A 10956-nucleotide genomic window follows, 5' to 3' on the forward strand; every position below is an offset into this window, starting at 1 on the left:
GAAAAGCGATGTGGCGGCCGTTAATAAAAGCGATATGACCGCCGTTAATAAAGCGATGTGGCGGCCGTTGTTAATAACAGCGATATGAACGGTGGCACAGAATTTTCCACCTTAAACTCTGTGGCACCTTAAAAGAAATTCCACCTAAAATTCTGTGCCACCTTAATTTAATGCTACCTTTAAAAAGTTCCACCTTAATATTATTGCTATGTTAAAGTTCCACCTTAAATTCTGTTCCACTTTAATTTTAGTGCTACCTTAAGGAGAGTTCCACCTTAAATTCAGTGCAAACCTAAATGCAGGTCCACGTTAATTTCAGTGCCAGCTTAAAGTCAGTGCTACCTTAAAAGCAGTTCCACCTTAAAGTCTGTGCTACCTAAGTGCAATTCCACCTTAAAAGCAGTTCCACCTTAAAAAATTAATTATGTGTGCTGATCCTGCTGTGCATTAGGCTGTGAGCGTGTTAGACTATGTGTTCCGTGAGTGTGTGTGTGTGTGTGTGAGTGTGAGAGTGTGTGTGTGTGTGTGTGTGTGTGTGTGAGTGTGAGTGTGTGTGAGTGTCAGCAGCCTGTTGTGACATCACAAATTTGAATGTCCAGAACATTCCGCCCATTCATTTCCTATGGGAAAGAATGTTGTCTTTGAACGATAATTTTACGAAATTCGTCCGTCGGATTCCTTACAAAAGCAGACACACCCTAATCAGATATGGGCCCTACGATCCTGGAAAGTTTCGTGGCTCTAGCTCGAAAACTGTGGGATGAGAAACATTTAATATTTTGAGCGTAGAATAATAATAAGAAGATTACGAAGAACAGTAAGTTCGCTTTTTCAAGCCAACTTAATTATGAAATTATAAATCATAATATTCATATACGCATCATTATTATGAGATAGGGAGTCATAATTAGGAATACCAACATCGCGAATCATAATTTTGAGAAAGTTTCTCGTTTTTATGACGAACTAAAAAGCTTTTTTTAATGGTGGAAAGGGGCAGCCACAGCGGCGAGCTCCGCCCCACTAGGTGGCGGTGATGTCGGCACAGTTCAAGACACTGTGAGACGCATGATGGAATAAATAAGGCGAGGCAGAGCAGAGAGCGCCGCCTGTGTGCTGCTAACCCCACCGCCTGTGTGCTGCCGACCCCGCGGCTACGGAGTTTGACCTGTTCGAGGCTTCTTATTCAGATTCGTATTAAACACGGCGGCCGGAGCTGCGCGCGGGATGGATCCGAGCACTACGATTCTGCGAGTGAAGCGGAAGAGGGGCACCGACCCCGCGGACGCTCTGCTGCTGGCGTGTAAGCGGATCCGGCCGGAGTCGAGCTCAGCGCCGCCCTCAGCCGAGCCCGTCCCGGAGCCCGCGGAGGCCGACATAGAGAGCTCGGTCTTTAAGCTCGTGGCCACGGTGGCTTCACAGGTGGCGAATCCCGGGTTTCGCGCTGTTTTACTTCTCTTTGAGCTTCAGTTACCTGGATATCGTCGCTCGCGCTGCGGTTATTTTAGTACTAATTAGCTGAGAAATAAACCCGAAGCCATTATCATCACTGTTATTAATGTTATTAATGTTATATTACGATTGTTATTGTTATCGTTATTAAACGAGGGCAGAGTCTGTCGGTCAGTTTAGCTCTATACACGTTACTGTGGTTAGCTCAGCTACATTAGCTGCCCGGTTTGTTGTGCTTTGCTGTTCCTTTATTCGCAGATAGACTAGTAAATATTCACAGTTTCGCTAAATATGAATTCAGCTATTAATCCAACTTTTATGTTTTGGCGTGAATGTTTATCCAGACGCCACATCACTACTTCAGCTGGCCACTTACTTAGCATTTTTGTAGTTCTACAGTTTCAGACTGTAGTCCATCTGTTTCTCTGATACTTTGTTAGCCCCCTTTTACCCTGTTCTTCAGTGGTCAGGACCCCCATGGACCCTCACAGAGCAGGTACTATTTGGGTGGTGGATCATTCTCAGCACTGCAGTAACACTGATGTGGTGGACGATAGCAGATGAGCTATCGTCTCTGACTTTACCTCTGCAAGGTGGACTGACAAGGTAGGAGTGTCTAATAGAGTGGACAGTGAGTGGACACAGTGTTTAAAAACTCCAGCAGCACTGCTGTGTCTGATCCACTTGGACCAACGCAACACACACTAACACACCACCACCACCACGTCAGTGTTACTGCAGTGCTGAGAATGACCCACCACCCAAATAGTACCTGCTCTGTGAGGGTCCATGGGGGTCCTGACCACTGAAGAACAGGGTAAAAGGGGGCTAACAAAGTATCAGAGAAACAGATGGACTACAGTCTGTAACTGTAGAACTACAAAGTGCACCTATATAGTAAGTGGAGCTGATAAAATGGACAATGAGCGTAGAAACAAGGAGGTGGTCAGAATGCTATGCCTGATCGGTGTATTGTGTAAAACGGTTGGAGGTAATATTTTTAAAGACAAAATATCGGTATTATTAAGAAATAGGGTACCATTAGGCCAAACCCATATCTCAAATCTATCATAAACAGTATCTCAGGCCATGGGCTTCATAACTATTTCTTGAACTACTGTTTCAATTTTACCAATGTAATTATGCAGAAATTAGCGAATTCTGTGGAATTCCCCTTTAATGTAAGTGAAGTGAGTGTAACTGTAGTCAAACCGCACAAATGCTGAACATCGACACTTCAAAATAGCAAAGATTTTGCAACACGTTGTCTGACCACCAATAAACACTCAACTCTCTTCTTTGTCACATCTTTCCTAAGGATGCTCCAGTCCAGACACACGTCCGTGAGGCTCTGTCCCGCCCTCGCCTGGCTCACGCCCTGCGTCCCTCTCAGGGCAGCTCCCAGAGGATCATTGGTGACTTGCGCAGTGCCAAATGGAGCACCAGGCGAGAGGAGCGGTACCGGATCCTCTCCAGCCACCGGGCAGGGGCTTCCAGCAGATCCGTCCACAGCAAGAGAGAGGGAGGCCCAGGAGAACGGTGCTCAGACAGAGACGGATCCGTGTTTTCCTTTGGGAGATGTGCAGGTGTTCGATATCGTTCAGGAGGAGGAGGATGGGGAGGATGAGAAAGCTCTTGGCAAGGTGAGAATCAGTTGAGCAATGAGTGTGAAGTAGAACCAGGACAGCAGGACAGCAGGACAGTGAGATGTAGACGCACTGTTTGTCAGTGAAGGTAGTTGTGGACTTTATCGTAATGTTATGAAAAGTAACTATCATATACCAAAGCTTTGGTATATGTATGTACATCCTGGGTATTTTCAGTAGTTCTAGAACAATGAGCTGCATGTATCATAAATAAGACCGATTTTAACCACTTCTGAAAGCTTGTTCATAGCAGGCGTTAGTATATAGTAACTCCGTAAACTGTAGGGACGTGAGTCGTTAGGATTTTATTGATAGCGATTCTGATTATCGATACTGATACTTATCAGGACTTTTATTAATACTGCTTTCCATAAATTGGTGCAAAAAACAAAAACAAAGGAGTGACATGAAAAGATGTGAAAAGGCTGTGTTCATCTCTCTACAGTTGAAAATATTAACAACCATAAGTTCAAAATTACTTTCCCCTGGTTATCAGGAGGCTCAGGTTCAGACTTGGGCTATTAGCAGTTAGGGATTTATGCTATGCTAGTTCTTGAATTTTAATTCAGTGCAGACTGAGCTAAATATCACTACTTCCCCACTGATAAGCTGATTTAGGTTATCAAACATCCTAATTATTCTTTTAATGCTGGAAACATTTTCTAATAAGGTCATTTAGACTATCAAACTGTCCTGTCTGTGGCTGAAGTTGGCTTCCTATCCGTCAACGTCTTATTCAAATGGTCCAGTTCCACTATTAATGATTTCCATTTGGGGTGGAATGGGAAGATTCTAACTAGAAATTGGCAGATAGGAAGCAGTTTTAAAGTTTTAAGCATTTTTGGTGACGTGATTTAAGCTATCAAAATATCCTGCCTAGAATTTTATGTAGGGAGCTACCTATAAATTTGTGCTATGGTGGGACATTTTGACAAGGTAGCAGACGCCATCAGAGCACTGGGAGGCTGCACTGAAGATGTTGGTACAGCAGCTGCTTTGCTAAAGCAAATACGCTGCACTGCTTCAGATTTATAGAACGTTGTATTTATGCTGTTACACTTTTTACATACAGTTACCGCTTTACATATATCACATTTAGCTACATTATCAGTAAGTTTAGTAAAGTGAACCCATCCTTTTGAATATCTTACCCTTTCAGCCTTGACCAGAGCACAGAATGACCCTCAGCGTTCTAAATCATTGAGGTGGTCGGTGGTATCTAGTCTAGCCCCGTTTGAAAAAGCCTGCTGTGTAGAATTAATTAACATAACATAAATACAGCAGAACCTTTTTCCAGGTATCGGTATTTTGGTACTGACCAGTCAGAAACCGGTACCAATTTAGTACCCGTTCTCGATACTCATCCCTCATAGACTTCAGAGTAACAAATAGGCCCAGTTATTTTCCATACTTGCATGTTTACGTTGCAACAAACAAAATTTGAATTGGGCGCATTTTCATCAGTTGGGTTGAGGCAAATGCATGTTAGTAAAAGAAAGCAGAAGAGAGTTTAGCGAACTGGTGCTATGAAAAGTTTAGCAGGAGGCATTAAGTAACGTTTGTCTTCTTGAGATTGAGCTGTCTGTTGTCAGTTGGAAGCTACTAAGTATTAACAGCAAGACAGCTGATCAGTCAGTTTGGTTGCTTTAGGCTTGAACTCTTATAACAAAGACAAATAGTTAAACGCAGTTATTTTATGGTAGTCAATCAGCTGAAATGTCATGATCGTGACAGGCGTAGTAACAAGCAGCTGATCGCCCTTTTCTTCTCCCCAGAATATGAAGTCTGACCCAGAAACAATCCTGTGCAATTCAGTGAAGATGATTCGCGAGAAGCTGACCTTGTCAACTGATGGACTTGGAACCGAACATCGCGAGAAGGAAGATGACTACGTCTATGACTTGTACTACCAGGAAACAGCCACACCAGGCTGGATACAGGACATCTTGTCTGTCAGACCCTATACAGAGGAGGGGGAGCTGGTGAGTGGACAGTAATGGGGATGTGCGTTCTGGCTAAGTATCCATAAGAGTTAATGACTTAATGATGGGTGAATCAAGGAATAGCAGAATCAGTTTGGTGCTAACACTGAACCTCAATAAAGTGCTAATGAAAGATAACAATAGCTTAGTGGTGCTACTTGGACAGGCTACTTATAGAGTAGATGTTTTTACGCCAAACGCTGCATGTGTTTATGATAATACGATCATTTTTAAAAGTATATTATAACTGTAATATCCCATGCTTTCCTTTTATTTATGGAATCCTGTTTTAGTGTGCAGTGCCCCATAGTGGTGAATCAACAGAAGGTCAAATAAAAATGTTTCCTATTTTTTGATTTATTATTGTATTTTTAGATTTTAGTTTAAACCCATTAGATGGTGAAACAGACGGTCACTCTGTAGTCCACTTTGCACCCACATTAGGAACTACAGGGCTGCATCCAAAACCACGAACTAACACATGAAACACTAAAGCTCTAATGGTGATGTACTATTTCTGATGTACTGTTCAGTGTGGTAGTCTGTGGTTTTGGAAAAATGACTGGTGTTTTTGAAAATTGCTGCCGTGGTGCCCTGTGGTCAACAACAACGTTACAAAAGATACGTTTTATCCTGTATACAGTTTTCCTCTGAGTGACGCTGGATACTCTGAATTACGAGGTGTTTTAGCAGTCAAAATACAGATAATGCTTCACGTATGCCGCTAGAAAGGGAACACAATGAAATGATGCTGTATGATATTATTACATAACATCACCAGCTACTTAAACTGTAGGTTACTATGGTCAAAGCAGCCTAACTACCTCTTTGAGGAAGCTTGCTGGTGTGCGTGAGGTATTCTGGTGAGGTTGCCAGTCGTGTGTCAGTTGCTATCCTATGTCAGCAGTGTTAGCTTGGAAGTATCATATTCATAATTTGACTCCTTATTAAAGACCTTGTAATTCAGAGGATCCAGTGATTCAGAGGAAAAATGTATGTGAGGAAAAACGGCTTTGGAACGTTTTTGTTTACCACAGGACACGATAGTAGCAGGTATAGCAGCAAAACAACATTCATTTTTCCCATAGAGAAAACCAGGAGTTCATAATATGGGCATGGCTACGACTTCATAATGGAGACATACAGGGGCGTCACTAGGGGTTTATGGACAGGAAGGCTAAGCTTGTCCTGGGGAGAATTTTTTAATGGCCCAAAATATCTTTTCATTATGAATGTTTAGAGAAGCAACAGCCAGAAAATGTATCAAAAAAGACTTTGGTTAAATTGGCACATCGTAGATTTTAAGTCTAAGGTTTATTTTAGTGAGCTTTTAGCTACAATCCTATCTTCAGCTTCAGCGGTTGCCTAAGTTAATTTGCAGAGCCAGTAAAACTCTCCCCCATGTTTTCTGATATGATTGGCATACAATTTTCGAGGTCTGATCAAAGCCAGTTAAAGAGGAGCCTGGCTTCTTCCTATTTCCCCCATTATAGCAAAAACAGGACAGGAGAACCCCAAAGGGGGCTCCTGCAAGCAAGTCCTTAATGAACCGGGGGTAAATAGACCACTGTAGTCGTGTCGTCATTTTGTAGTCGGCGCCATGCTCTTATGCCCATATTAGGAACTCCAGGTCTGAGCTCCATTTTAATATGGCCAGAATGAATAGAGTTTTCAAAAAATTGTACAACTGTCTACAGTTTCTGAGGTAAACACTAATAGTTTGTCTTCTATACACATCCTTTTTTCTCTCTGGGTGATGTGCCAGTATGTGTCAAGGTTACATTGAGAATTGATCTTTTTATTGATTTTGGTTTTAACTAATTAAGCAATAGAAGACAAGAGGGAGTGTGTTATCGAGAAATAACATCACAGCTGTGATTTGGTCGCCGTAGATCATCACAGCCGTGATGTTATTGGCGATAACACACTCCTCGAGTGTTCTATTGCTTTAATACAACAGTTAAATAAATAAAGTAATAAATTAATAAACTGGGCCGTGAACGCGGCGTTTAATATGTTTTAATGTTCGCAGTTCCTTAATGAGCAGCTTGTTGCTCCGTCAGAGTAACGAGCTCCGCCCACTCGCTGCTCAGTCTGCTGTAAGCCTCACCTTTTGAAGTACAGACTGAGCCATAAAACTGCCTCAATATCAAGTTCAGCTCAGTGTTGTCAGTTTTTGCCAGATCAGTATTAATGTTGTTTTGTTCCAGCCAGTCTGTAAAGCATCTTACAGCCCATTTAGTTTGGCGAATGGTGTTGGGTTCATTTCTGGCTGATTCCAGGTTGTTCAGCTGTTCTTCTGTCACAGCTGCCGACTGAAAAGCTGCTCAGTGGTGATGACAGTTTGGGAATTTAGTGTCGTCTCATCTTCAGAGTCTGACCTCACCTGTTAAATTGTCTCACTTGTTAAAATGTAACTGTTTCACTGCGTTGTTGGTCTGTATGTTGTCTCCCAGACTTTCCATGATTCATTGTAACAAATACCAAAACAGTGGTGTTTTGTTCTGAAAAAATGACGCCTAAAGTTATGAGAGAAGCCACAGTTATTGTGATTGAATTGATATTTACAGGTGCCTGAGGACGTAGCCTGGGAGGAGGAGGTGTACGAAGATGAGGACGACGAGAATGAAGAGCGCAACTGGAGAAACGACTATCCAGATGAGGAGGACAGTGAAGAAGACAGTGATGCTGAAGAGCGCTATGGAGGTGTGTTTTTGGTTTACATTTGATTCATGTTTACTAAACAGTTTGTCGGCAGGCCTTAAAGCAGATGTGCGTAATTGTAGTTGATCAGCCAAGACATGTTTGTTGTCCTTTCTTCTTTTGTTTTGATCTGGAGCTACAAAGCTAATTTAGATAAGTTGTAATAAAAGCCACACTGCATGCCTAAATCATCGCACCCTTCCTCAAACTTCATTGAGTTGTTAGTTCTCTCAAATAGACTTGCTTATATACATTATACACCATAACATTCTGACCACCTCCTTGTTTCTACGCTCATTGTCCATTTTATCAGCTCCACTTACTATATAGGTGCACTTTGTAGTTCTACAGTTACAGACTGTAGTCCATCTGTTTCTCTGATACTTTGTCAGCCCCCTTTTACCCTGTTCTTCAGTGGTCAGGACCCCCATTGACCCTCACAGAAACACTTCATGTTTCAAAATGTACTATTCGCTGCCCAGGTCATATATCAAAACTGAACAGCTGGTTTTGAATTCGTTGTTTCTGTGATGACCACAATCAACTCCTCCTTTACATTTATCCACATCTTCACTCCACAGCAGTTTAGCTCTACCTACTCATAAGGAGTCTCACCTCTGAGTGCTTTTTAAATGAGACAATACAGGGCAGTCAGAACAGAGCGTAACGGCACAGCAACAAAAACTGCCTGAGGTTGGAAAATGGTCATGTAAAAATGAATTAAGACCATTTTTGATACATAAAACCACAGTAATGGCATAATAATAATTATATCAATAATAATAATGTAAAAGTCTTTTTGATGAGTTGACTGGAAACGTTTCCAAACTAACATTACATCACTTCATTAAAAGAAAATGCACAGGGCAGAGACTGCCCTGCAGGGTCAGCACTCCCCAAAAACTTAAATGTGGAAACGCGTCTACAAGAGGTTCAGTATTGATTTATTCCTGCTCTTACAGTCCTCAGAATCTGACCAAATGGGCTGCAGATCAATATGATCTTGAAGTTATGTAATGTATCCATTTTCTGTTCTTGTATGCGCTGAAGGAGAAACTTGGTAACGGTTAGTTGCAGCGGGAAAGAGTCTCATTACTTAGGTGCTCAGTGGGATGAGTTATTGTAGAAAAACGTGCTGTAACATGCGTAGAACACGTCCATAACACTGAGATCGTATCATCTGAGCTAACTGTGGTATAAAAGCCAATATAACAATTGTAGCAAACAGTGTTTAGAAGATTTGTGTGAAGTATGGCTTTTTGAAATGAATGAAAAGAATCAGGCTGATTTTTTTGGAGAGGTCTTTGTCATAACTAGTATTGTTCTTTCAGAAATTCTGATGCACTTTGATGTGTTTGCTACTACAATTGCCAGCTAATATTACATTTGTTTTATCAGTGATTGGACAAAATGAGGTCATTGCTTTGTTTAGTCATGATCAAATCAAGAACAAAACACAGACGCAAACACCTCTGGCTTTGTTTAGGTGTTAAATTCCGTTCGCATGGACCACCGAGTGCACTGATCAAGTAATAACTTGGTTTTGTTGAAACTGAGGAGCCGACAGCTTATTTTCTTACCTAGAACCAGGCTGGTCAGCTAGCTAACAACAGATAAAAGCTAATAGCCTAAACAGCTGCATCATAAATATCACATTTGAATTAAAGTATTACGATATGATTCACGGTAAAACAGCAGTATAAAAGTCTAAGGAGGGTCACTTGAATGGCTTACATGCTTCAAATGTCCGTGTTTGTCAGAAGTCACGTCAAACCCAGGCTGACTCCCAGACGCCTTACATACTCCCTAAGTAGTGTGCTAGCCTTGGAGGTTTGAAATTCTAACTTCTAAGTTTCAAATTTTAAAGATTTTTATGACTATTTTTCAGCGATATTTTGCACTGTTGGGCTGCAGAAGTCGGTACTTAAATTCCCACATAGTGCACTATGTAGGGAGCAGGGAGCCGTTTGAGACTCGTGGTGGTAATTTGGTGACCAAAAAGTACTTATAAAGCAGACATTTTTGCATTAAACAGCGCTGTGTTGATACGGTCATTGTTATACAACAAAGTTCATGAAATGACCGCAATACACAGCGATGGGCGACCGGACGTTTTTCTCTGCGTTCAGCGGTCAGTGTTTGCTTGGCAATGATACCATACTGTAAAAGAGCTACATTTCTTGGCAAAATACTTTTGTTTATTATTAATAATATTATTTTCAGAATAAAGTAAAGTACACATTTTTATTGGCTGCCGTTTTATAAAAGCAGTAAGCCCCTTGAAGCCGTGCGTTACTGCGATTTTTATCAGGGGGAAGGGAGTTTTAGGCACTCCGCTCTACATTGGCCTCTCTGGGCTTATTGGTTTAATAGGCATCACTATACTGGGGCTTTTCTCTTCTGCAGGCTGTTGGAGTGAGGAGCATTCGTACAGCCGGAGGAGCTGGGAGCGCTACCGGAAGGATGTGATGAAGGAGCTGGATGACGAAGACGAGGACGAAGACAGAGAAGACTGTGATTCTGACTGAAGCCCTCTGTGTGCACATGTGCGTGTTTGAGTGCGAGAGGGGCCATTTTTACTGTGTGGTGTTTTGTTCAAAGTGAACGTGTGGTAGTTGATGCATATATTAGCTCGGGGTGCTTTGCATTGTGTGGTAGTGAGACGGATGATGTACTACGTGGCGTTGCGTTGTTCTGCGGCTGTTTGACGTGCATGGTAGAGCGGACAGGCAAGTATGGTAGCAGTTGAGTTTGTATACGTGTGGATTGATTTGTGTTGTCGAGTGTGTGTTTGTTTTAACATTCCCCGTTTCCAAAGGGTGACAGACTATTTGTACATATGTAGATGTGTATAAAACAAAAAATAAAGATTTGAAAATGAATACTGTGGTTCTAAGGTATGGTTTCTGTAGGTATTGGAGTATCTGCATCTGATGTACTGAGTGACAGTTTTATTGATGGGCTATACAATAAATTAAATAACACTAACTGTAACATGTGCCTCCTCAGATGCACTTTACAAAAGTGCCCCAGGTTTAAGTCTCTTCACTCTGTCCTCCCTCAACTGCCATGTAAATGAGTTTACCTACGTTAGTCCAGAACAGTGCGAGGACGCTCTAATTTAAGTCATTTCATTCATGCTGTTACATATTTCAGCTCGTTCATCCTCATTA

The 10956-nt window shown here is 41.8% G+C and overlaps 1 protein-coding gene across 1 annotated transcript; it reads left to right on the top strand.

Annotated features, from left to right (window-relative positions):
* Nucleotides 1–1093: 1093 nt before the first annotated feature.
* Nucleotides 1094–10665, top strand: slc7a6os (solute carrier family 7 member 6 opposite strand). Its single transcript, XM_036586282.1, is given in 6 exon segments — nt 1094–1422; nt 2771–2938; nt 2940–3095; nt 4874–5080; nt 7651–7786; nt 10190–10665. Coding segments are annotated over 6 exon segments (984 nt in total). The 5' UTR covers nt 1094–1227; the 3' UTR covers nt 10312–10665.
* The last annotated feature ends 291 nt before the right edge of the window (nt 10666–10956 follow it).

This window comes from Colossoma macropomum, unplaced genomic scaffold, assembly GCF_904425465.1.
Source record: "Colossoma macropomum unplaced genomic scaffold, Colossoma_macropomum, whole genome shotgun sequence".
In the NCBI taxonomy this organism is placed as follows: Eukaryota; Metazoa; Chordata; class Actinopteri; order Characiformes; family Serrasalmidae; genus Colossoma; species Colossoma macropomum.